Here is a 26,652-nt window from a genome sequence, read left to right as displayed (position 1 = left end):
TTATTGTTTTTGACTGTGTAAAAAACCTTTACGTGATTAAAAGTCAAACCTATATAAAATGGTATTCTCTGTAGTCTGTAACGTTCTCCCTGTTATCTCTGCCCTGTTCCCACTGTGGGTAACATTAGTTTCTGGTTTTTCTTTTTCATGTTTCTCTTTGCAAAAATAAGCATTTGCATACACACATATGGAAGTATTTTCTTCTCTTCTTGCATGAAAGGGAACATGCTATCTATACTGTTTTATACCCTTTTTTTTCACTTAAAAATAGATCCTAATAATCACTTTGTTTCAGTTCATTAACTTCCTCAATCTGTTTCTTCTTTCCTGTTCTCCTTAATATGTATGTACCATAGTTTACTTAATATGTCCCCTTTTCATGGATGTTTGTGTTGTTTTCAGTCTTTTGCTATTACAAAATATAATGCCGTGATGAACCATTTGATGTATGTGCTGTTTCAAATTTTGGAGGTATGGCCTGGTGCAGTGGTGCACACCTATAATCCCAGCACTTTGGGAGGCCAAGATGGAAGGATCGCTTGAGCCCAGGAGTCTGAGACCAACCTGGGCAACATAGTGAGACCCTGTCTCTATTTTTTTTTTTTTAATTAAAAAAACCTACAAATTTTGGAGGTATCCTGTTAGATCAGAGTCCTAGAAAGTAAGCCAAGTTCCTTTCCATGGCCTGAATCATTATGCACACCCACTAGGATGCATGAGATGCCTCAGAGTGAGTTGTCAGGCTCTTGAGCTTCTGTAGTTCTCAGGGGTAAAAGATGGGTCAGTGGACTTGAGTTTGCTTTCTCTTAGGAGTGAGGTTGAATATTATTTCTAACATGTAAGTGCCATTTTTGCTTCTTTTTCTGTGGACTGTTGGTCTTTTATTCATTTTTCTATCAACTTTCTGATATTTTTCTTAAATTTCAAGAGCCTTTTATCTATTAGGGAGATTTGCCTTCGTTTTGTTATGTAAATGGCAAATATTTTCTCTTAGTTTGTTGTTTGCCTTTTGACTTTGCCTATGAAGTATTTTACCATAAAGATATATTTCTTATCATTCTAGTTAAATGTATCAGTCTCTTACTGATTCTGGACTTAGAGTTTTGGTTGATTATGACCCTCCTATTTCTGGAAGTCATTTTTTATTCTTTTCCTATACAAAGCCCACCTTAGACAAGGTTTGGAAAAGTCTCTCTGCTTTCTGAGAGTAGATCTCTCTTGTTGTCATTCTAATTTAGTTTTCAGGGGTCCACAAGAAGATGCCAAATGTCCAAACTAAAAGTGATTCAGACTAAGATCTGAGTGATTTGGGGTCTCCTGTAAGCGGAGTGTCACACACTGTTCACACAGATGAAGAGTTCAGTTCTTCTCTCTGACCCATGTGCCAGCAGCTGGTTGTCATTAACTGCAGCAGCAAGTCTGCTTGGGCCTGCATGGCCAACTGGGAAGCTGAGGGTAGATCACTTTCAGAAACAACTTTTCTATTTACACAATTAATGGAGTCAAAACGTAATGCCCATATTCAGAAGTTATAATACAGGAATGTCATGTAAAATTTATTTATTTATTTATTTACTTACGAGACAGGATCTCACTCTGTCACCCAGGATGGAATGCAGTGGTGTGATCACGGCTCACTGCACCTTCCACCTCCTGGGCTCAAGCAGTCCTCCCACCTCAGCCTCCCAAGTAGCTGGGACCACAGGCATGCCCTACCATGCCCAGCTAATTTTTTTTATTTTTTGTAGAGACAGGGTCTCACCATGTTGCCCATCCTCCATGAAAATGTTTCATTCATGTCATTGGGTCTTATTTTTTCTTTTCTTACCTTTTTTTGTGTATATATGTATTTTAAAGGCTATGGTAGAAACTACATGTTCTTCACTTACATACAAGTAAATCATTGTCTTTATCCTCCTGTCTTTTCTTCCATTTGCCTTCCTCTCAACTGTTTTTAAACCTCAAGAGGCACTGTTATTTTGTACTCTGAAAGTTTCATTAAATGTAATCACATTTTTACCACTTTGTCCTTTCAGATTACCTTAGATCAGGGATGTACAATCTTTTGGCTTCCCCGGGCCACATTAGAAGAAAAAGAATTGGGCCACACATAAAATAGACTAACACTAACGATAGTTGAGCTAAAAAAAAAAAATCACAAAAAAATCACATGATGTTTTAAGAAAGTTTACAGATTTGTGTTGGGCCGCATTCAAGGCTGTCCTGGGTCACATGCAGCCTGCGGGCTGCAGATGGACAAGCCTGCCTTTGATGAAGATTTGTTGAAAACTCTGTTTTTGGTTTGTCTGAATATGTATGTATATACTTATTTATTTTGAGATGGAGTTATACTCTGTCGCCCAGGCCAGAGTGCACTGGCATGATCTTGGCTCACTGCAACCTCCGCCTCTTGAGTTCAAGTGATTTTCCTGTCTCAGCCTCCTGAGTAGCTTGGACTACTGGCGTGCGCCACCATGCCTGGCTAATTTTTATATTTTTAGTGGAGATGGGGTTTCATTATGTTGGTCAGGCTGGTCTTGAACTCCTGATCTCAAGTGATCTGCCCACCTTGGCCTCCCAAAGTGCTGGGATTACAGGTGTGGGCCACCGCGCCCAGCCAGTATGTATTTATTTTGCTCTCATTCTTGAAGGAAATTTTCACTGGGTATAGAATTTCGGGTTGTAGGGATTTTCTCTCGGATCATTGGTGATGACCACTCTGCTGTATTCTGGCTTCCATTGTTGCTTTTGAGAAATTGCCTGTTGGTCTAACAGGTGCTTCTTTGGCAGTAATCACTCTTTTTTCCTTTGGCTACCTTTAAGAACTTCTGTTTGTCTTGGAGTTATGCATCCTCACTAAAGTGTGTCTAGGTATGTGCTTTTTATTTATCATGGCTGAGATTCTTCGCGCTTCTTAAGCTGCGGATTGGTGCGTCTCGTCAGTTCTCTTTGAAAATCGCCTCCACTGTCTTCTCTCTCCTCTCCTAGAGCTTCACTTAGGTTCTGATTATATTCCAGTTCTCACTGTTCTCCATGTCTCAACTTCCTTCCTGCATTTTCCATTTCCTTGTTGCTGTGGGTCACATTCTGGACAATTGCATTTCACATATCTTTCAGCTTACTGATTCTCCCTCCAGCTGGTCTAATCTGCTGTTAAGCCTGTCCACTGCACTTTTATTATTAAGGATTGTACTTATAATTTCTGTAAGTTCTATTTGGTTCTTTTTTAGATCTTCCAGGTCTTTTTATAGTTTTCTGTTCTTTACATATGTTTTTAAAGTTTGTCTTTTTTTTTTTCTTTAAACCTAGGAGGAATAATTGTTTTTAATCTGTCTGATAATTTCAGCATCATAAGTCTTTGTGGGTCTGTTTTTGACTGATTCTTGCTGCTGGTAGGACCTTGCTTAGTTATTTTTGAACTGTGCCATTTTCCAAGGAAAGTTATTTGTGGGAGTGCTTTGAGGCTCAGGATGAAGGTATATGTTTCATGCCAGCAGAAACAGAAGGTAGATCTATTTAGAAAGAACAGTGTATTCTGAAATTTAATAGGAATGATTTGTAATTATAGTTTCACAGTCCTTGTTCCTGAACCCTTGAGCCATATGTCTTTTGAACCGCTTTTATTTATTTATTTTTAGAAAGATAATGTGATGCTTGTATCACGTGACACTTTATATTTTAGCACATTAGTATTTCTGCAGTAAAGAATATGCATAGTCAGTTTAAGAAGGATAGATACAGACCACAATGGCCTCTTACTAACTTCAGTCAAATTTCTATTGCCACATGAGTTTTGATGTCACTTAGGTTTTTTAAAAAATGTTTTATTTCATTTTTTCTCCTGGTTTTCCTGAGCTGTATAAAAACAGTTTTTAAATGTCAATTATACCTCATTGAGGCCTTAAAAAAATGTCTTTAGAGCTCTTAGAATTTCAGAATTGTGGATAAAGGTTTATGGCCCTGTGTATACTGTTTTAACCACATACTCCATCCCTTTTGTCCCTTTTGTGTGGTAGTTGGGACACAGGCGAGAAATAGATCTCTCAGGACTGTTTGGCTACATAGGCAAAGATAAAAGTGCTCTCATGTTGTGAGTATTATGTTAACATTCTTCCTTGCCTTCTACCTGCTCTTAAAATATGATACGCTGAGACTGAAGACTGGTGATATTGGCTAGCAGAGACCACCTATGGTAGATTTGCTTTGTGTAAGAATAAAATGTCTACGTGTTTTTGTTTACATTTTTGTAGCAATACCAAGTTTCCAGGCCCGAAGAGCATCCCAGACTATTGGGACTCCTCTGCCCTGCCAGACCCAGGCTTTCAGGTAGGGGACACGTGTGCCTGGGGTTGAACAGGAACGTGTTCTGTAGAGGTGGGTATGTGTGAACAGACTGTGCTATTCCTCAACACTGAAGAAGCTGTAAGGCTGGGGCTAATTGGGGCAGGAGGGCAGTGACAGATGTGGGCTTTTTGTTTTTGTTTTTTTTTTTTTGCAGAGGGTTTTGTTTTTTCACTGCCCAGGAGATGGTTGTGGCTCTGAGGGGAGGGGTTGCCTTATGGAGGGAGGAGGATGAGCTGTGAAATTTGCTAGAAAGGGCAGAAATAAGGAGCTTTTGGGCTGGGCTTAACCAATAAATACCAATTTTACTAAGCGAGAGAAGGAAGAGAAGCCTGGGGAGGACCTGAGTCTGATGGACATTTGGAGGGGGTTACTGTCAGGAGGGAAGACATTCACGACTAGCAGACAGGAGAATGGACAGTGAGTTCGGCAGCTTGTTGAGGGGCTCTGACCAGTGGGAGCTGTGCTGAGTGCAGGAGAGTACGCAGACTCACATCTGATGGTGCCTGTCTGCGTGAGGCACCTGGGCTGACGTCTGCCGGCTGGCTGGCCGCGGAGCACTGTGCAACTCAGCTTTACAACATGATGGTCTCTGTCCTGGGAGGACTTACTGAGCTTGTACAAGGCACATACAGATGCCAACAGTGCAGGCAAGAAGTGCTGAGAACCTGAAGGGGTTCAACACTTTTGTCTAGACAACAACTCTGTGGTCCTTGGACCATGTAATCCAACCTGTGTCTTTGGCCTGTGTGGGACAAAAAATAGAAGAGCAGGGACATCCAGGGGATACCCAGGATGGTGGCTTAAGCATTACATGTCTGTCCTTTAGATTGGTTTCACAGTGATAAGGAGCAAAGTGACTACAATTGCAAACATAGTAAATCCTCAACGTCATCAGTAGGTTCTTGGAAACTGACTCAAAGTGAAACAACATATTGTCTGATGAAACCAATTTCCCATATGCTAACTGACATAAGAGTTAAGTTCCTATGGCATGCAGTTTGTTGTTTTACTTAAAATTGCAGTTTCCAAGAACCTATCAACGAAGTTTCGTGAGGACTGATTGTCTCCTGTGCCTGGAGAGACCATGTCATCAGGGAGGTGGGAGTGTGGTTGCTGCTGTCTGGGCATTTGTGCTTCTGCAGTTCTAATGTTTACAAGAAGCCTTGGGAAGGGACTGATTTATATTCTGCACGTTGACGATAATGCATTAAAAACATTTACCTCTTGCAGAAGATCACCCTTAGTTCTTCCTCGGAAGAGTATCAGAAGGTCTGGAACCTCTTTAACCGCACGCTGCCTTTCTACTTTGTTCAGAAGATTGAGCGAGTACAGAACCTGGCCCTCTGGGAAGTCTACCAGTGGTGCGTTGGGGCTCGCTGTTGGTGGGCTGGTGGCTTTGTCCCTTCACACTGCTGGCTGATTGCCACATGTGGCCCGGGTTTCCAGGAAAAGCAGAGCGACAGGGCTGCCGTGTGCTGGGAGCTGTGTGTCTGCTGTCCGTCATCCGCTCCCCCAGGGCAGTGTGGTAGCACATCCCACTGTAGAGGTGAGGGCACCGAGGCTCCCCAGAGCGTACCACCTGATCCTGTTCATGAGCACTGGCAAAGCCAGCACTCTCACTTCTCCATTCTGCCTTCCCGGAGACCAGTGGGATGGGTCAGTACAGCCCACCACACCCTTAGCCCCAGGAACACAAGGCTGTGGCTGGAGAGCAGGGGTCTTAGGTTCATGCATGAGGACTGGTTTGTCCTTGGACGCCCACTCACTTGTCTATGTGGGGAGGAATCCTACAACAGGTCACCATGGCAGGCTGGGTCTTGCTGACCTGTCCCCACATGGGGTTGGGGCAGTGTCATCTGTACTCTGTGCACAATGATGAAGTCTGGGAACAGAGAGGAGAAGGATGGGCACCCACTGACCGGGGCCTCAAAACTCTCCTACAGCATCTCAGGGCTCAGCTCCATCCAGGAGCAAGGTGGGGATGGGGTTGGGGAAAATGGTACCCATTTTCCAAGGGCTGCTCTGCTTTTGGAGTCCAGGGAGCCGCTGCAGTCTGGAGCTGTGGAGGGAGGGTTTTCACCCCGCTCCCACGATCCCCCTTCTTTCCCACACCCTGGCTTGTGGCTGGAGCCTCACAGGCCTAGTCTTGGTAGCCTGTGACCTGCATCTCCTGGTCTCAGGACACTTTTGGAATTTTGGAAAAATGTGTTGTTTTGTATCAGGCCGGCTGTATTTGGTGGCCGGCACACTCTTCCCGCTGCACACGTTCTTCTGTGATCCTAGGCAAAAAGGACAGATGCAGAAGCAGAATGGAGGGAAGGCCGTGGACGAGCGGCAGCTGTTCCATGGCACCAGCGCCATTTTCGTGGATGCCATTTGCCAGCAGAACTTTGACTGGCGGGTCTGTGGTGTTCATGGCACTTCCTATGGCAAGGGTAAGTCATGATTGGTCTCCACCAGCAGAACCCGTGTTGCTTCGCCCCTGCATAGGAACAGACTGCGAGAGGGCATGAGGGGACCAGCCTGAGCCAATAAGCAGGTTCAAACTCTGTGTGTGGTCGTACCTGGGCATGGCTACCAGCCACCTCCTTGCTCTTGCTTCTCTGGGCATGACCAGGAGCTTGACCCCAGACGTGGGCAGGGTGGCCTGCCTAGGCTGGTGTGTTGCTTCCTTGTGGAGCAGAGGCCCTGGAAGATGGTGACAGAGATGGGAGAGGAGAGGGGATACCTTCCCAGCCCTGATCAAGTCCCTGACTGTGCCTTTACTATTGATTTCCTTAGAATAGAAACCAGAAACCCTCAGAGATACTCACGTAAACATGTATTCTAGCTATCCTGTGAGTTATCTGAGTGTTTTCTTGTCTTCTTAGTTATTTTTAAACTTGCCAAAGAAAGTTTTAAAATGTTATTTCTTTGGAAATAATTCCAAATTCAAGAAAATTGGAATAATAGTAGTAAAGAAAAACTCTTTGGGTGCATTTTACCTGGATTCATTGGTTTTAACATGTTGCCACTTCTCTCTTTCTCTCTCCCTCTCTCTCTTTCTGAACCATTTTCAGGTAGGTGGCGTATATTGTCTCCTTTCACCCTTTAACACATCCCAAGAACAGGACATTATCTTCTGTAACCACATTATGCTTACCAAGTCGAGAACATTTTCTGCCCAGCAGTCCATGTTCCAGGTCCATCAGTCAGTTCCCATCTGAGGTAGCAATGGCGTGGGGTCAAGATGGACAGCAGCCAGTGGTAGACTTGTGAATTCAAATGTATAGGTGACAGCTTCCAACTCAGGTTTCCATTTGACAAGGCTCATAATTCTATTCATTGGGCTGCCGGAGTCTTCAGACTGCTTCCACATATGGGATCTCATTCGTTTTCCATGACAACCCTGTGAGGTTGGGCTGAACAGCCCCATTTTATGCCTGAGGAATCTGAGGTTTTAGGGATTAAGTAGTGACGTGTCCAGAGGCCTTTAGGTTTTGTGGGGCAGATCTGGAACTTGAAAGGAGTTTGTGCTCTCAGTTTAGTAACTCCTCAGATGCTGCCACTCAGAAGGGTGTTGGTGTCACTGATGCGTGTGACTTCATGAGGGAGAGTGGAGACATGGCACAGAGGGAGGGAGGGAGGGAGATGCAGGGCAGAAGAGTAGAGGCCCCTGGTTTTGCACATCACCAGGACGCTGTCCGGAGTGGGCTGACCCTTCCTGGCTGCGGGCCCCTCCACCAGGCACCCAGCTGAACCCTTGTGTGTCATTTCAGGGAGCTACTTTGCCCGAGATGCTGCGTATTCCCACCACTACAGCAAATCCGACACGCAGACCCACACAATGTTCCTGGCCCGGGTGCTGGTGGGCGAGTTCGTCAGGGGCAATGCCTCCTTTGTCCGCCCCCCAGCCAAGGAGGGCCGGAGCAACGCCTTCTATGATAGCTGCGTGAACAGCGTGTCTGACCCATCCATCTTTGTGATCTTTGAGAAACACCAGGTCTACCCGGAGTATCTCATCCAGTACACCACCTCCTCCAAGCCCTCGGTCACGCCCTCCATCCTGCTGGCCTTGGGCTCCCTGTTCAGCAGCCGACAGTGAGCCGACAGAGTGTTCCAGGCCTTTCGCCTGCTCTGCCTTGAAATGGCAATTTGGGCCTTTCCTTTTCTTTTTAAACAGAAAACTTTTAATGAACTATTCATTTAATGTTGACCTCTCAATGAAGTTATATTATTAATCTATTGCTAATAATGATTTTTACTTTTAAGTCACTTTTGGGCTCACTAGTGGACTAACCAGAAGTGATTGTAGTTGAGTCCAGTTTTTGCTTTTTAATAATGTGTTGAAGTTTTAGTTTTTACTCTTTGTTGACTTTGCTGCTTATTGGCACCAGGGACAGAGTTTCTAGATACAATTTTATGGATTGGTTTTAATTTTTATGAGTTTGTCTCTGCAGTGATTCGGTTTTTCAGAGTCTCATGGCATCATAGTTTTACCAGAATGACACAGTAGCCACTGGTGGAGGACAGCCCAGGGGTGGCATAGTCACTTCCGCCTGTTGCTCTGACACCAACCCAGGCAGCTCTGCTGTGGCTTCTCCTGGGCTCTGGCATTAGTTGGTCTGTGTCACATTGTCAGAACAGGTGGCTGCTATGTGGTGCCATCGAGTCCCTGCTGGTTCCCCTTGTCCTGGTAGGGTCACCCATTGCCGAAGGAAGCACATCCACTTGGCAGGTGACCTGGAGGAGTAGCTTCCCCGAGGACCCCCAGGCTTGGCCTGTGAGTGCCCAAACCCACATTTCCTAAGCACACTGGACACCCTCTGAATGCGGGTTTTAATAAACATCCCCGTGAGATTGAATACCTGTGCCACACATGTCACAAAAGAGTATGGAAATAAAAGAAAATTTATCCAAAGTGGATGAAGACTGAAGCTCATTTGTCTGCGTCTATTGATTGAGCACCTGCTGGGTGCCAGGCGTTTTTCTGAGAGTCAGGGATTGCCTTTGTTCATTTGGGCTGCTGTAACAAAACACCATCGACTGAGCGGCTCATAAACAGCAGACGTTTATTTCCCAGGTTTGGAGTCTGGGAAGTCCAACCTCCTGTTTCCTCATAGATTCAGTCTTCTCACTGTAACCCCACACGGTGTAAGGGCCTCTTTTATAAGGCACTGAATCTCATTCATGAGGGCTCCGCCCTGGTGGTCTCATCACCTCTACTTTAAATACCATCACCTCAGGGGTGAGGATTTCAACATTGGAATTTTGGGGGTCATAACATTCAGACCGTATCGGGGCTGTGACAGAGCTGATGTCACGGCTTGGTGAGCTATGTGTGGGTTTATTATGAAGACAATGAAGCTGAAGGTTCAGGGCCCCTCACTTGCTGGAGCCCCTCCCCAGGCCCTAGGAGGGGCCCTAGCAATGTGCTCACGTGGTCATAGGTTTTGGTAAAATTTGCAAACATTACGTATTTTTTTTCTTTCCTCCAATTCGTAGGTAAGTTTCAGGCCCCATAAGACCCAGGTTCACCATTGAGCAATGTGCTGTGCATGTGGAGAGTGTGTTGTGTGTGTCCCCGACATGTGGCAGTTTACAGGAGCCTCCCTTCTGGGCATTGGCTGGTTCTGGTCCTGTTGGCAGAGGGGCTGGCAGCCCTCCCTGCTCGGTCCTCACTACCTGCTTTTTGCCCAGCCTCCACCTTCCCGAGGACATGTGTCTGCTGGCAGCTTGCTGCTTGGGCTTCAGTTGGCTTGTCTGTATTTCTCAGGTCCAAGGTGAGTATGAACCATTTTTCCATCTTTGGAGTGATCTGAAACCTTAACACAGGCAAGTACGGTCAAGCTGGAGGAGATCCAAGGTAAGTGACCAGAGAAACAGCAAGAACGCAGCTTCACCCAGCAGCTGGGTCAGCCACGTGGTTATCCGTGGTATGATTTTCAGAGCCCCTCCAAATTTCCCTCGCAGCCTGACTGATCCTGCCATTTCACTCACTGCTTTTTCATTAAGTCATTGGTCCTGCTATGGTGTAGTTGGGCAGGGGGCAAAGAGGTGTCAGAGAAAACCATTAAATCACGTCTGTTGCTCACATGTAAGTGAACTGATCCTATGCTTCTGAATCATCTGGGAGCTGGGGAGATTCGGGGAGCAGAACTGGTTCATTGAGGGTGTAGATGGGGAGAGCGGCCAGAGGGATCTGGTGGGAGGTGCTCAAATGCTCTGGAAAAGTCCACTGAGCTGTGAAGACTGCGGCAGCCATGACTGGGTGACCTGGGAGAAAGCAGGTTAGGAAGAGCAACTCCTTGGACCAGCAATGCTAGGGAGGGTGGGAGCCATGTGGCCAGATTGCCTGATGACAGGGAGGGAGCTGTTCCTGCCGGTGCAGAAAGGGCGGACGTTGTGATGGGAAGGGGTCGAAATGATTGTGACTCTCAAGATGTTTGGTGCCAAGAGGTGGCAGGGTCTGGAACATGGGTGTATGTGTGTGGGATTGGCCAGAATCTTTGTGAGGACCCAGTTGGGAATCTAGCAAGAGGGTTTTTTGGAGGACCAGGCGGCACAGTTCCCTGCCCTGTGATAGCTGGTATTGGATGTGAACAGTGGGATTTAAGCAGAGGTGAGGTTGGTGGGTTCACACAGTAGAAGGACTGGAGTCCAGTGACCCCAGCACATGAGGAGGCCTCTACCACTGTGTCTGAAGGTGATGACCACCTGAACGGGGAAGGTGAGGGAAGCTGGATGGAGCTGACGGCCCGGGGAGTGGGGCCAGAGGTCCCAAGGGAGGGCTCAGGTTGTGGGGCTGTGTTCCAGGCAGGGAGCTGAGTGCGCCACTGGGCCTGTCTGCAGGCTGAGGTTCTATGGTGGTGGTGGCCATGGGGAGGTCAGGGATTGTGGGACAGGCAGGGAGTCCGATGGTTTTCTTCAGTGAGTCTGAGTCCCAGGCTGGGCATTGCAGAGGGGCCAGGTAATGGAGAAGGGTAGGTGGTGGCAACAAGGGTGTGGGGAGGGAGGGCCACAGGACAGCCCTGCACCTTGAGGCAGCAGTCACTCACAGGCCTGGCCCAGTGCTGGGCAGCTGGGGTGTCCTCTTCCTGCCCAGAGGGCCAGAGAATGAGAGAAAGGGCCCCCCATGGGGTACTTTGAGGGACGCAGTGGGTGCTCTGGGCTGAAGGGGATGGGGGACCATCAAACATTGGAGGCGGCAGTCCCAGCAGTGAATATGTGGAAACCCGTTCTGCCAACACTCACAAAATGGCCTGAAGTTTCTAAAGGTGGGTCATCAGCATCTGGGTGCCACATAAGGGGCTTCCAGATTTCTGCAAGATCGTTCTCTATACAACATCCAGCCCCTTAAAGCTGCTCAGGTGTCAACTAGAGGAGGAAGAGGTCTTTGATTGGGGCCAGCCTCCTTATTTTACAGAAGAGGCCCCTGCGGCACGGAGGTGATGCTGCTCTTTACCAGCAGCCACGAGTGCACAGCTGCTGGTGGCTGACCTTGAGACTGACCTTGCAAGTGCTTGGTTGAATGTGAACTGCTTAGCAGCACAATAATTACTTTTACAAAAAATCACCTCTGTGTTTTGATTCTTTGATCAAAATTAATATAGTGTTTTTTTGTTTCTTTTTGAGATGGAGTCTTGCTCTGTCACCCAGGCTGGCATGCAGTGGCGCAATCTCGGCTCACTGCAACCTCCACCTCCCTGGTTCAAGCAATTCCCCTGCCTCAGCCTACCAAGTAGCTGGGATTACAGGCACGCGCCACCACGCCTGGCTAATTTTTTTGTATTTTTAATAGATACAGGGTTTCACCATGTTGGCCAGACTGGTCTCGAATGCCTGACCTCAGGCAATCCACCCGCCTCGGCCTCCCAAAGTGCTGGGATTACAGGCGTGAGCCACTGCGCCCGGCCAATACAGTGTTCTTTAAAAGAAAAAGTATGTCATTTTTCAGACTCTCTCCTTTTTCTGTCGATTAAAACTTGACTAGAAAGTTGGTACTACCCTACCTAGAAAAATCAAAGCATTATAAAGCTTTGGAACCACTGTTGAGGTTGAACTACTGATAAATGTCTTTCTCTACAACTCCACAATGCACGAGAAGCCGAAAGAGCCATGAGCTGGTGCCATCAGGACAGGCTTACCTGGGTGTCCTCGTGTGCCCTGCACCATGGATTCCTTTCAGCACAAGCCTGGGACTTCCTTTGAAACCCCACATTCTCAGTTGTTTTGTCAAAACTACATTTTCGCTTATTTATCAGCAGTCCTTCATTTAGGGAGTTAGAGCACTGGTTCAAACCCCATTGGCAATGTCAAAACTAAGTGCAACAAACGTTTATTAAGCATTTAGGAAATGTTGTGTAAAGAACCTCTTATCCTTGCATGCCAGGCACTCTTTCAATCCCTTCAGTGACATTTTCCCAAAATTCTGAATATCCACACTCAGGGTTTTCTTTGAATTTGGGGGTGCCCTCCCTCCACCCGGCGGCCTTCTGTGTCAGCGGGATACAATCTTGATATAGACACCGTTTTTTGGACCTAGGGCAGATTTGGATTCTAGCTGCAGCGGTACCTAAAGTAGAGAAAATTAAAATATTTGTCAAAGAGGTAGTAGCGTCTCACTGTACAAATGAAGACTTGGAGGTTCAAGAAGGCCAAGTCCCTTGTCCAAGGTCATAGAAGAGGAAAGCAGAGAGCAAAGGCCCAAACCTACCTTTCAGTGACTGCAGCCATCCCTGCCGATCCTCCCCATCTCACTCCCCAGCCCTGGCCAGTAACAGCAATGCCCTCTGGCTGAGGGGCTCTGGGGAGAGCAGCTTCATGCTGTTCCTGCTCATATGTGCTGTGGTCTGGCCTCACTGACATCCAGAAAGCTTTCCTATGTCCAAAAGGCAGAGCCAGTGGTGGACTTGGGGCTTTGAAGAAAAGCCAAAGAATTACTCAAGGAGTTGGGTTTCCTCTGGAGCTATGAGTAAAATGATGACCCAGTGGCTAATGTGACAGCAATGAGTCACCAGGGTCTTACTACTTGGGGCTGTACGTGTCTCCTGTAGGAACCACAGCCCTCGAAGGCATCTGAAAAAGCTGCAGGCCCTAGCACTTGTCAGCAGACAAGGAAGAATGGGGAGCCCTCGACTCATGGCTGGTTCTTAAGCTGGGGAGTGCCAGGCATAAGCAGTGTTTTGGGAGACTGGGCTGGCTGTTATATAGAGATCATGGGGAAGTGAGGCAAGCCCCACACACGTGGAAGCCCTGACGCAGTGGGGCTGCTCCTCCGTCTGCCCCTTGACCTCACTTGGTTTGGCTCTGCGCTGTCAATCTGCCCCTCCCTCTCTCCAGCCTAGAGTGTGTGAATGCGCTCAATTTCAGTACCTCAGACTCTTGTGTCCCCCCACCCAAGCTCATTATTCTTCCAGGACCAGCAGCTGGTCCCATGTTCTCTGTCAGAGACACTGCCTGTTTCAATCTAGAATTGTCGCTGTCACTGTGTCCTTATGCCTTCCTGTGCCTGTGTGTCCAGGTCTGCAGCTGAACGGAGGGTTCCGGATGGCAGGACCAGCATGAGGATAGGTGCAGGGGACAGCAGTGGTTGGAATGGACAGGGAATAGCTAACGCTGTGCAGAGATGCAGTCGGATGTCAGGAAGGAGGGAGAGCTTGGGAGTCAGCAGGATCTGGGTGAGGACCCCCGTTTCTTGCATCTCTGGCTGCTTATCCATTTGCTAATTCATGTTGAATGAATGAGTCAGTCCCTGTCATGCACCTGACATTAAGCTAGATGCTGCAGAGTCCAACAGTGAATATGACAGGCTGGGTCCCTGCCATCACGAAGCTGGCAGTCCAACTGTGTGGCCTTAGGCAAGTTATTTAACCTCTCTGAGCTTTAGTTCCTCATCTAAAGAATGGGAATAGTCACTCCTACTCTGCGAGATTGCTGTGTGAAAGGGGATGATACAAGCTCCCTGACGTGTTGAGGAATTGGTCTGCTGGATCTGGAGTGTGTGATGTGCGGGGGAAATAATGCTGGAAAAGTGGGTAGGGCCCCATTTCAGGGGAGCCCAGCTCTCTGGGTGAGGACAGGGTCTGTGCACCAGTCTGGGACCTCAGGAATGAAAGCATATGTTGTTGGGAAGAGTCTGTGTCACCACTTGTGAGAGGGACCAGGCTGTGGCCATGGGGACATGTGAGTGTCTGCACAAGAGGGGAAGGCAAAGCTGGGGGTACCCTTCAAGGAGGTGAAACCCCTCAGCTTCCCCTCCAAGCAGACCGCACCTTGCTCTGTCAGGAGGAGCCAGAGGAAGTGTCTCCAGCCTGTGTAGGACAAGCCATGCACCCCCCACCCCACAAAGGCAGGCACATGTCACAACTGCAAATGCCATTGTCTCTGTGCCCTTTGTGGAAGTGAGAAGAGCTACAGCGAGGTGAGGTCCAGCCCTGATGTGCAGAGAACAATACTAATAATGATTAACATGTCCTCGGCTTATCTGAGTGCTATGTGAACTCACTGAATCCTCACAGGACGTTAAGAGGTAGAGGGTGTTGTTATCATCTCCACTTTATGGATCAAGAAACTGAGGCCAAGAGAGGTTAAGAAGCTCGCCCAGGCTCACGGAGGCAGAGCCTGATGCTGCCCCCAGGCTGGCCCGCTCTCATGCAGAGAACTGGGGTGGCCCCCCAACCCCCGCCCCTGCCCCTGCCTGCCTCTGAGCAGTGGGGCCTCACCTGGGTCTCAGGGCAGGCTTGGAACTGGAACTTGTGCAGCACATGGAGCAGTGTCAGCTTGACCTCCAGCAGCCCTAGCCGCACCCCAAGGCAGCTTCGTGGGCCGGCCCCGAAGGGCAGGTACGTGAAGGGCCGGTGCTGCTGCTGAGCCTCAGCGGTGAACCTGCAGGTCCGTGTGGTCAGGGCTGGCTCAGAACACCCTCTCCCTCCCCTCTGCAGCCCTGTACTCCAGCTGAGCCACCCCTGCATCTGAGACAAGGATGTCCCCAAGGCTCTGGGAGCTTATGGCTGCTCATTCCTGAGCCTCAGTCACTCTCTGCTCCTGGCCTCCTGTCTTCCTGCACAGCCCCAGAGGCAGAGCTGAATCCGCAGAATCACCTGGAATGTCCACAGCGCCCTCCCCGCCTCTCCTTAGGAATTCGATGTGTGGCTAATAAGCCCACAGACTCACCGCCACCCACAATCAGAGTCTAAACATGGCATCCCTGAACCCCAGGGCTTGGCGATCCTAGTCCTCACCTGGGCCCAGGGCACCACCTCCCCTCCCACAGGATGACCCAGCCACCACCAGCTTACTTCCTTGGCAGGGTACCAGGCACCTCAGCACCTCCCGGGCCCACCCTGGGGGGCGTGTCCTACTGACTTGCCCTGCAGGTCTCTTGAACCACACTGGCAGCACCTCTCCTGCCCATGCTGCACTGGACACTTGAACCATTGGGAGCTGCAGTACCTGGAGAGCTGGAGGCCCTTCCTCAGAACTGCTGAATCTCCTACCAAGTAGTGCATTTGCCTGCCGCGTGCAGCCCATGACAGTGAGCTAGGTGGCATTCTTCTGGAACAGCGAGCTCACCTTTTACTACCCTGGACTTTATTGTGAGGCTGTAAGCCCTGTGGCTGCAGCGTGTTCAGGAGCTGATGTCTGTGGAATATTATTTGTGTAGATCCCATTGCTCACGCTTTCCCAGTGACTGGGTTGTAAACTTGGGCTGAATTCAGTTGGAGCCACGAAAGGTGAAAACACAACTGGTGCCGGGCCAGCCTTTCCCTTGCCAGACCACGCACACAGAGGGGGTATTGACTGGTTCTGATGAGGACCAGGGTGTGGCTGCCTGCTCAGATGTTTCCAATCACAGAGTCCAGAAATGAGAGGAGACAATGAACCAAAGCCAGGTGGTAGAAGGAGGGGACCCAGGTCAACCAGCAGATCCCATGAATTTAGATTCATGGAGACATTAGCTGAAGCTGTTGTTTTGGCATAGACGCCCGTTTTTAAAACAGGAAATGATGTTCTGTTACTTTCCAGTGCAGACCTGAAATACAATCCTGTATCCCATGTCCTGGCTTGAATGAATGGAAGACAATCATTTGAAATTGCCTTGTTTCTTGCATGCAGGGCTGCTGAAATGCTAAATGTCTGGATTCAGTTTGGACCTTGAAAAAATGGTATAATTACTTCCTTTGGAAATTATGCCTTGTAAACATCTATCTGAATTGCCGTAAGTTTTGACTATTTGGGGACGCTTTTGCTAAGTCTGTGCCTCCTGGCTGCTGCCTCCACTGGTAAATTTATACCCCACACACATGCCTTCAGAGCTTTTTAAAAGGCGCAGCACTCACCTTTCAGGGTCGAAGGTCTCTGGGCTTGGCCAGTGCTCAGGGTCATGGTGCAGGGCACCCACGGCCATCTCTAGCACAGCACCTGCGGGGATGCGCTGCCCCAGCACCTCGCAGTCCTGAGCCGCCTCGCGTGTGAACCTGAGGGAAACACCAGGTCGGGGAGTGGGTGCAGAGTAGAGATGAGCAGAGCTTGGGGCGGCCTGGGCAAGCAGAGTCTGAGTGTGAAGGGGATCAGAGGCAGGCAGCACGGTGTGTGGAATGAGGCTGGGGGACACAGGATCCCCTGCTCAGCCCCCTTCCCAGGGTGACCAAGCCCCCACCCCATTAACACTCACTGCCCAGGAGCCTGCAGCCCCGAGGCTAGGCTCGCTTGGTCCTTGTTGAAAATGTACTCATCCATCTTTTCATGCATCCATTTGTCAAGCACTGAAGGGCCCCTCTTGTGCCCCATGTTGGGGTGCAAAGTGCTTTGGAAGGATTGCTTCCATAGTGGGGGCTTGGAGGGTCATTCCTGGGCCACAGCCTATCCTATCTTCCCATTCACAGCCAAGCCTCTTACCTCGCTCACCTTCTCACTTCCTCTCCTCCCATTTCACTGACTAACCCTGCTGCCTGGCATCTGTCCCCTCCTTCCCATGGATGGTACCCATGCCAAGATCCCCAAAGAACATTTGTGGGTACGTCTGATGAATACTCCTCAGTCTTCATCTGACTTGGTCTGTCTATGTAATTGACTGTCTTCCTCTTGTACATTTCCTTGTTTTGTTTTTCTAATTTTCATTTGGAAATAATTCTGAACTTACATAAAAGTTGAAGAATAGTACATAAGATACCCACTTATCCCTTACCCAGATTCACCTGCTGTTCATGCTGTGTCCATCTTCTTCTTCTTCTTTTTTTTTTTTTTGAGAGACAGAGTCTCACTCTGTCACCCAGGCTGGAGTGCAGTGGCACGATCTCTGCTCACTGCAACCTCCGCCTTCCAGGTTCAAGCGATTCTCCTGCCTCAGCCTCCCGAGTAGCTGGGACTACAGGTGTGTGTCACCAGGCCTGGATAATTTTTGTATTTTTAGTAGAGATGGGGGGCAGTTTCACCATGTTGGTCAGGCTGGTCTTAAACTCCTGAGCTCAAGTGATCCACCCGCCTCGGCCTCCCAAAGTGCTGGGATTATAGGCATGAGCCACCGTGCCCTGCCTGTGTCCATCGTCCATCATCTTTACCATTATGTGTGTGTGTGTGTGTGTGTGTTTCTCTCAGACATTATTTGTGTGGGTTTCCTCCTCCATCGCTGGCGCTCCTTCTCCCTCTCATTGGCAGGCTCTTCTGCATCCACCAGCCTCTTAAATCCTGGTGCTTCCCAGGGATTTCATCTGCACTCCCAGATTCAACTTCTATTATCTCCTAAGCCTCCTACCCCAGCCCCAGCCTGAACCCCAGGTTTCTATTTCTACCCACAGACCCAGCCTCTCTCCTGGGTGATCCACAGAATCCTCAAAGTTGACCTGAGCAGCAGCAGATCGTCAGAATCTTCTCCTCCTCCTGTTTCCCACACAGGCTTAAGCAAGCCAGAAACTGGAAGCCATCCTTGACTCGTCCCTCCCCATCTGCAGATTCATCACTGGTCTTTCTTATGTTGCCAAGTCTCCAGTTTTACTGCCATCTCCTTAGTTTAGATTCTTGTCTCTCCTTGACCTCTTTCCAATACAGTCTTCTCATGACAACCAGAGCTATGTCTCTGACATGCAGTTTTGTCTGCTGCTTCCCAAGGATGATGGGCTACCTAGGACAGGCATCTGGAGCTGGGGCAAGACCCAGGTGCTTGAGGCTGTGTGGCCCCAGAGCTGAGGCTAGAGTCACAGCTGGTGAAACCTGTAGCTCAAAGTCAAGGGCAATCAATGGATGAAGTGAGGCCATGAATTGGAGAAGGCAGCAGATCAGAAGCCAGGAAGCCAGGCAGTGACTTGTGATGCACAGTGAGAGGTAGTTTAGGACCTGGGTTTGGGATTAAGGCCATGAGCTGGTCAGGGGTGTTGGAGGCTGCGGGTGTTGATGCAGTCTCCAGGTTTACCTGGTCAAGCTGCATTCAAAGCTGAGCCTTGGGCTAGTGTTCAGGGCTCCTGATGCTGTGAGATCACACCCCAGTCTGACTGCTGGAGCCACTGTAGCTTCTGAAACATCTGAACCACCTTCCAGTCCCCCAGTCGGGTCTCCTCCTTGAGGCCGGCCAGTGAGAGCTGTTCCTGGTTCCTGGGAGAGTTCTAGCTTCCTTACTTCACCAGTTTCTTAAAACCAACACCTGTGACTCAAGAAAACACCAGTGAATCTGTCTTCCTTGCAACTTGAAAACCCGGCACAGCTCTCTTAAGCTTGTACCTTGTTGATTATGGCCCAGCAGGTGACCCTGGGAAATGAGTCTACTTGGAGCTACAAACTCAACTCTTGGCCTGAGCATTGAGACCACCTGTGTCAGTGACTTCCTCTCTGCTCCAGAAAATTCTTGCTAAGAAAAATAAACCTCTGAACCAATAAATAACTTCACTGTTGGCTTCAGGAAATTAATGCAAGCTAATTTGTCTGAGCAAATCACTTTCCTATCAGGACAATGGTTTGCTCACTTGAGCAAACAGTTCACTTACCAGACAACAGTCTTACCTGTCAGAACCCCCTTCAACTCACCTACTTGTATCCACTCATTCCTAAATCGTTATGTCATACATCTTGCCCAATTTCAAACATTCCTTGCCATGAAAGACCTACCTTAAACCTCTGTAGCCCAAACTCCAAACCTTTTAAGTATCCTTTCCTGATCTGCTGGCTTTGAGTTCCTGTTAAACAAACATGCTGTCACTCTTCAGACCTACATGCAACCTTCTAGAAACAAAATTTGAGGTGGAGAGCTGAAGAACCACTCTCTTCCTGAACTTGGGTAGACTTTTGGACTTTGAGTGTTGAGAGCACATGCTCTCAAGAGTTCTGGTCATGGCCAGGTTCGGTGGCTCATGCCTGTAATTCCAGCACTTTGGGAGATGGAGGTGGGTGGATCACCTGAGGTCAGGAGTTGGAGACCAACCTGGCCAACATGGTGAAACCCCATCTCTACTAAAAATACGAAAATTAGCCAGGCATGGTGTCATGCACCTGTAGTCCCAGCTACTCGGGAGGCTGAGGCAGGATAATCACTTGAACCCAGGAGGCAGAGGTTGCAGTGAGCTGAGATTGCACAACTGCACACCTGAGCAACAGAGCGAGACTCCATCTCAAAAAAAAAAAAAAAAAAAAAGTTCTGGTTACAGTTGATTTGGGATTTTAAAGGATGAGATAGAGCCTTTTAGGATGAGGGCGGAATTACAGCCCCAGCTTCTCTTCATCACCTCCCTGCACCTCTCAGCCCACCCCCTCTCCAACTACTTCTGTGACTATAGGGTTCGATTCAGAAGTGTCTCTGACTTCAGCATTATCCCACTCCAACAGATCTGGCTCACCGCAAGAAAACCAAGCCCCGCTTCCCGCCTCCTAGCTCAGGCCATTTTCTAGACCAGGTAACACGGGGTTGGGAGGAGATGCAGGTCACAGCCTCTGTCAAGGCTTGGCCTCGAGATACCCTCCCTACATAGCAAAGTTCTGTTTCCCTAACGCATCCTGTACACGGGCTCCCACTCCTGCTCCTGTCCGTACCACTGCCACATGCCTGGAATCCGTGATTCTGAGCCTTAAGTCCTTAACACAGGACATGAGAACATCCAATGAGGACAGTCTCAAACCGTCCATCAGCTGTCATGATAATTCTGGAATATTGGAACACCAGAATTGGTCCTGGTGAGGCTGGGTTTATTTAGTTAATTTATCTGCTCACCTATCTGTTTATTATTTCATTGTGGTTTTATATATATATAAAAAAACATAAAATGGACCATTTGAACCATTTTCCAGTGTGCAGTTCTGTGGTTTTAGTACATTCATTATGCAACCAGCACCGCCATCCATCTCCAGAACTTTTTCCTCTTCTTCCTCTGAAATTCTGGATCCCTTAAACACTAACTCCCTCCCCTCCCCTCTCCCCCTGGCAGACAGCGTTCTACTTTCTCTGTCTTTGTGAATTTGGCCTCTCTGAGTGAGTCCTGGTGAGTCCCTGTTGTCTATGTCTCTACTGATAGCTGCTTCTCCCAGAGAGGAAAATATTTGATCAGATTGTTCATTTTACCCAAGGGCAATGGCACAATCTCATTTATGCTTTACTTTTAAAGGGTAGACTATATATGCTTATGTATGAACATAACATTTCTAGAAGAATACTTAAATTTCTTTATCTTCTCTAGGGGATGGGACTGGGATGGAGAATGACAGGCGGCCTTTTTTTTTTTTTTATTCTTCTCCATTGTTTAGGGGCTTTTTTTTTTTTTTTTTTTTTTTTAAGACAGAGTCTTGCTCTGTTGCCCAGGGTGGAGTGCAGTGGCACTATCTTGGCTCACTGCAACCTCCGCCTCCCAGGTTCGAGCAATTCTCCTGCCTTAGCCTCCCGAATAGCTGGGATTACAGGTTACTGCCACCATGCCCGGCTAATTTTTGTATTTTTAACAGAGACAAAGTTTCACCATGTTAGCCAGGCTGGTCTTGAACTCCTGACCTCAAGTGATCCTCCCTCCTTGCCTCCCAAAGTGCTGGGATTACAGGTGTGAGCCACCACGCCCGGCTGGGACTGTGTGTGTGTGTGTGTTTTTAAGTATAAGCATGCTAGTTTGGTAATATAAATAATTAAAAATTAAAAATAATCCTATGCTGGATTTTACTTCAAGCTGTAAGATTGGGCTTCCCTAAATATCCTAGAGGAAATGCAATGATTACAGTAATTACTGTTACGCCCTGTTCCTGCCCATAAGACATCAAGAGCAGCCTGTGGCTTCTCGCCGCTCCCTCTCTCTGTTATGAGCCTTTCATGTAACAGAGAGGAACGGAAAAAGGCCAGCGCTGGGAGAACCCATTGAGATACTAAGCTGCTAATGCAATTATATGTGCTTGGAGCTGATAGCAAACACCAGTGCTGAAACCAGGGCAGGCAGCTGGGGGTTGTGATGTCTGTACCCTCAGTTCCAAAGGGGTCAGACGAGGCTGTGCTCTGGCACCCTGCTTTTTCATCTTTTCTGGAAACAGCCTGGACCTGAAGGCAGACACCCTGGAATCTGGAGAACAGAGCCTCCTTTCCCCGCAGACTGAGCCACGTAAGAGACCAGCAGAAGCTTCAGAACTGCACCGCACAGCAACTCAGTCACCTCAATGGAACTCAGACAGGGCTGCTGTGTTTTCCCACAAGGGCCATTCTGATTTCTTTTATGAATAAGTCCAAGTTGTGTCAGCACTTGGGAAAGGTCAACACGCTTTTTGAGATGAAATAAAATAATAAAAATGCTCACTCTACCTACATTCACCCCCAAATCCTTTGAGCAGAAGCAGATTGTCCTCTGGTCTGGGTGAGAATTGTGACACCTTGTCTGTCTCATATCTGGTGATTGACAAGAAAAGCCAGCAGAGCTGATAGGGTGAAAAATGCTAATGTAGCAGGTGTGGAGCAGCTGCGAGGCAGGTGTGGGGCAGGTGTGGGGCGGGTGTGGCGCGGGTGTGGCGCGGGTGTGGCGTGGATGTGAGGCAGGTGTGGCGCGGGTGTGGCGCGGATGTGAGGCAGGTGTGGCGCGGCTGTGGCGCGGGTGTGGTGCGGGTGTGGTGCGAATGTGAGGCAGGTGTGGCGCGGGTGTGGCGCGGGTGTGGCGCGGGTGTGGGGAGGGTGTGGTGCGGATGTGAGGCAGGTGTGGGGCGGGTGTGGCGCGGGTGTGAGGCTGGTGTGGGGCGGGTGTGGCGCGGGTGTGAGGCGGGTGTGGGGTGGGTGTGGGCGGGTGTGGGGTGGGTGTGGGGTGGGTATGAGGCAGGTGTGGGGTGGATGTGAGGCAGGTGTGGGTCGGGTGTGGGGCAGGTGTGGAGCAGGTATGGGGCCAGCATGGAGGTGTGGGGCAGGTGTGGAGTGGGTATGAGGCAGGTGTGGAGCAAGTGTGGGGCGGGTGTGGGGCAGGTATGAGGCAGGTGTGAAGTGGGTGTGGGGCGGGTGTGGAACCGGTGTGGGGTGGGTGTGAGGCAGGTGTGGGACGGATGTGAGGTGGTGTGGAGCAGGTGTGGGGCAGGTGTGGAGCAGGTATAGGACTGACATGGAGGTGTGGGGCGGGTGTGGGGCAGGTGTGGAGCAGGTATGGGGCCAGCATGGAGGTGTGGGGTGGGTGTGGAGTGGGTATGAGGCAGGTGTGGAGCAAGTGTGGGGCGGGTGTGGGGCAGGTATGAGGCAGGTGTGAAGTGGGTGTGGGGCGGGTGTGGAGCCGGTGTGGGGTGGGTGTGAGGCAGGTGTGGGACGGATGTGAGGTGGTGTGGAGCAGGTGTGGGGCAGGTGTGGAGCAGGTATAGGACTGGTATGGAGGTGTGGGGCAGGTGTGGAGTGGGTGTGGGGCAGGTGTGGGGCAGGTGTTGGGCAGGTGTGGGGCAGGTGTGGAGGTGTGGGGCAGGTGTGGGGCAGGTGTGGAGGTGTGGGGCAGGTGTGGAGGTGTGGGGCAGGTGTGGAGTGGGTGTGGGGCAGGTGTGGGGCAGGTGTGGAGGTGTGGGGCAGGTGTTGGGCAGGTGTGGGGCAGGTGTGGAGGTGTGGGGCAGGTGTGGAGTGGGTGTTGGGCAGGTGTGGGGCAGGTGTGGAGGTGTGGGGCAGGTGTGGAGTGGGTGTGGGGCAGGTGTGGGGCAGGTGTGGAAGTGTGGGGCAGGTGTGGAGTGGGTGTGGGGCAGGTGTGGGGCAGGTGTGGAGGTGTGGGGCAGGTGTGGAGGTGTGGGGCAGGTGTGGAGGTGTGGGGCAGGTGTGGAGTGGGTGTGGGGCAGGTGTGGGGCAGGTGTGGAGGTGTGGGGCAGGTGTGGAGTGGGTGTGGGGCAGGTGTGGGGCAGGTGTGGAGGTTTGGGGCAGGTGTGGAGGTGTGGGGCAGGTGTGGAGCTGTGGGGCGGGTGTGGGGTGGATGTGGGGCAGGTGTGGGGTGGGCGTGGAGGTGTGGGGCAGGTGTGGAGGTATGGGGCAGGTGTGGAGAAGGTGTGGGGCAGGTGGGTGGGTGTGGAGGTGTGGGGCAGGTGTGGGGTGGGCATGGAGGTGTGAGGCAGGTGTGGGGCAGGTGTGGGGTGGGTGTGGAGGTGTGGGGCAGATGTGGAGAAGGTGTGGGGCAGGTGTGGTGCAGGTGCAGGGCAGGTTTGGGGAAGGTGTGGGGCAGGCGTGGTGCAGGTGCAGGGCAGGTTTGGGGCAGGTGTGGAGAAGGTGTGGGGCAGGTGTGCAGGTGCAGGGCAGGTTTGGGGCAGGTGTGAGGTGGGTGTGGAGGTGTGGGGCAGGTGTGAGGTGGGTGTAGAGGTGTGGGGCAGGTGTGGAGAAGGTGTGGGGCAGGTGTGCAGGTGCAGGGCAGGTTTGGGGCAGGTGTGGGGAAGGTGTGACTCAGGAGAGCAAGGCTGGATGGAAGCTGGCCATTCTCTTGTCCTACCAGTGCCGGCGCTCCTCCCTGCACACCTCATGCTGCATGCAGCTGAGCGGGCACTGCAGTTCCACCTGTGCCACCCACTGCCTCTCACCCGCCTCTGCAGGGCCAATGAAACAGGCATATGTCTCCATTTAACCTGTAGGAAGGAGAGGCACAGAGCAGCATGGGGCTCACAATCACACAGTAAACCAAGGCCAGGGCTGAGATGGTCTTCTGACACGCCCTCTAGACCTGTTGGATGAATTCTAACTACTTCATCCAGGTTCTCTAGTTTCTGTCTGGTCCTCAGGTGAGATCACTGGCTTCCTGGTCCGCCTGTGCCGACTTCCTTTCCTGCTCTGCTGTTTGTAACGGGTCAGTGGAGAATTGGCCACCACATTTTCGTGTTGAAGAGCCTAATCCCTTTGTTATTCAACATGACATCTATACAACGTCTTGTCTGATGGATTCATGGCTGAGTTTAGGTCCAGGAAGTACTGCATCCATTGATCAGTTTCTGTGCTGTCCTCTTGCTGGAGAACACACCCGTTTGGCTTGGCTGCTCTCCCTCTTGGCCAGGAGCCCTGGTCACCAAGCCAAAGCTGGACCCCAGCTATCAGCCGGGGCCCTGTAAGGCCTTCTTTCCTTTAAATGGCCTTTGTTCTGTTTGATCACTGAATGCTTTATCTTGAACTTTATTTTAACATGTACACCAGCTGCCCACAATCCCCTTGGAAGAAAGCTGGATATCAATTATGAAAAAAATAAGGCTGGGAATGGTGGCTCACGCCTGTAATCCCAGCACTTTGGGAGGCCAAGACCGGCAGATCAGCTGAGGTTAGGAGTTGGAGACCAGCCTGGCCAACATGGTAAAACCCTGTCTCTACTAAAAATACAAAAAATTAGCCAGGCACGGTGGTGGGCACTTGTAATCCCAGTTACTTGGGAGGCTGAGACACGAGGATTGCTTGAACTCAGGAGACGGAAGTTGCAGTGAGCCAAAATCACACCATTGCACTCCAGGCTGGGGGACAGGGCAACACTCCATCTCAAAAATAAATAAATAAATAAATAAATAAATAAATAAATAAATAAAAGAAAGAAAGAATTGGATGACAGTTTGCAAGAGGCTCTCAAGGAGATCAGGGAAGGGCTGCACATCAGGTCTTAATGCTGGCATGGGGAGAGGGTGCACAGAGTCCCTGAGTGACTGACCTGCTTCTGCACCAAAACCCAAAACCCTGCGTCCTTGAGGATGATGCAATTCCAATCACACCACTGGAATTTTCTGTATTTGCTTCTGGACTTGCATATTTGGACAATATATACAATTGCATTATTTGTAATGCTTTTGTGTTGAAATATCATTTTGAGATACCCTCAAATCATCCACACATTCTCTTTAAAAATGGTGAAAGGTATCCCCATATGGTTTATGTGATCTAGTAATTCATAAGAGTGTTGAGTGGAATTTATCACATACGGTTAATGCTTTGTGCTGCTTTTGTTTCTAGAGCTTGAAATCTGGCTGTTATTTCACTCTCTGTAAGGGTCTGGGGACATGAATTAAGACGCCCTTCTCTATGGAGTGCCTTGTTTGGGAGAGTTTGAACGAAGCACAATAGGTGGTTTTACCCTCAGGATACCCACAGCTTGGTGTGATCGGCTGGTTGGTGTGTACATTAGTGAAATGCCATGCAGTGGCAGACATGCGTCCAAGAATATAACATGAAGTACAGTTACAGCTCAAAGTGCTGGGGAGGGAGGGCAGGGAGGACCAGGTGAGGCAAGCCCAACACAGACGTCCTGAGGGGCGATGAGACGTTTTGGAGGGTGAGTCATGTTGGAGCTCCAGGATTGGACAGCTGGGGGTGTTGGATGGCAGGAAGGAGCTCCCAGGACTCAGACAGTCCCCTACTGGAATGCCAGCTCCAAGACTGGTCAGGGACTTTTATCTGTTTTATATACAGCTGATTTCCCAGTGCTTGGCACAGAGTAGATGCTCAATAAACAATTGCTGAATGAATGAATGAATAATGAATGAACAGGCAGGGGAAATGGCAAAAGCCAGGAAAGGCTAGGAGACCAAAGGGCTGGCTTGGGGTGGGGAGGAAGGCAGTGTTAAGAAAAGGCCAGTGAAGCTTTGAGAAGGTTGTTAAGCTATAGGAAAGTGGGCCAGATATCTGAGGTGTCCTGGGGGATACAAAGGAACCCAGGACTCAGGCGTTACCCTACAGAAACACATGCGGTAACTGATGGACGAGGGCCCTGACCTGCAGGGTGGGGCATGGAGTAGGGTTAGGGGGGAGGGACTGGGGCAGGGGAGGGGGCTGCCACACACCTGAAAGCCGGTGGGTACATCCTCAGCGTCTCTGCAATCACCATGTCCAGATAGGGCAGGCCTTCCTCGAGGCTGCAGAACTCAGGGACCATCTGATGGAGGGGTCGTGACAAAGGGAGAAGTTTGTGTTAGCCC

At 49.8% G+C, this 26,652-nt stretch overlaps 2 protein-coding genes across 3 annotated transcripts in view; one reads left to right on the top strand and one right to left on the bottom strand.

Annotated features, from left to right (window-relative positions):
• PARP12 (poly(ADP-ribose) polymerase family member 12) overlaps positions 1-9,244 on the top strand; it is a 40,118-nt gene extending 30,874 nt beyond the window's left edge. The window contains exons 9-12 of the mRNA XM_015135044.3: positions 4,251-4,326; positions 5,575-5,705; positions 6,628-6,779; positions 8,103-9,244. Coding sequence (XP_014990530.1) covers positions 4,251-4,326; positions 5,575-5,705; positions 6,628-6,779; positions 8,103-8,428 — 685 coding nt within the window. The 3' untranslated portion in view covers positions 8,429-9,244. The remainder of the gene's footprint in view (positions 1-4,250; positions 4,327-5,574; positions 5,706-6,627; positions 6,780-8,102) is intronic.
• Positions 9,245-9,370: 126 nt separating this feature from the next.
• TBXAS1 (thromboxane A synthase 1) overlaps positions 9,371-26,652 on the bottom strand; it is a 194,930-nt gene continuing 177,648 nt past the window's right edge. Inside the window, exons 10-13 of one of the 2 annotated variants that reach the window (XM_015135045.3) lie at positions 26,518-26,609; positions 16,665-16,802; positions 15,048-15,210; positions 9,371-10,148 (exon numbers count right to left, since the gene is read on the bottom strand). In XM_015135045.3, coding sequence (XP_014990531.1) covers positions 10,074-10,148; positions 15,048-15,210; positions 16,665-16,802; positions 26,518-26,609 — 468 coding nt within the window. In that variant the 3' untranslated portion in view covers positions 9,371-10,073. Of the gene's footprint in view, positions 10,149-12,645; positions 12,899-15,047; positions 15,211-16,664; positions 16,803-26,517; positions 26,610-26,652 lie in introns of those variants that run through there. The other variant, XM_001109275.5, reaches the window with a different exon arrangement.

This window comes from Macaca mulatta, chromosome 3 (assembly GCF_049350105.2).
Source record: "Macaca mulatta isolate MMU2019108-1 chromosome 3, T2T-MMU8v2.0, whole genome shotgun sequence".
Lineage (NCBI taxonomy): Eukaryota > Metazoa > Chordata > Mammalia > Primates > Cercopithecidae > Macaca > Macaca mulatta.
The sequence above is the reverse complement of the archived record's forward strand: the minus strand, read 5'-3'. Positions and strand labels throughout refer to the sequence as shown.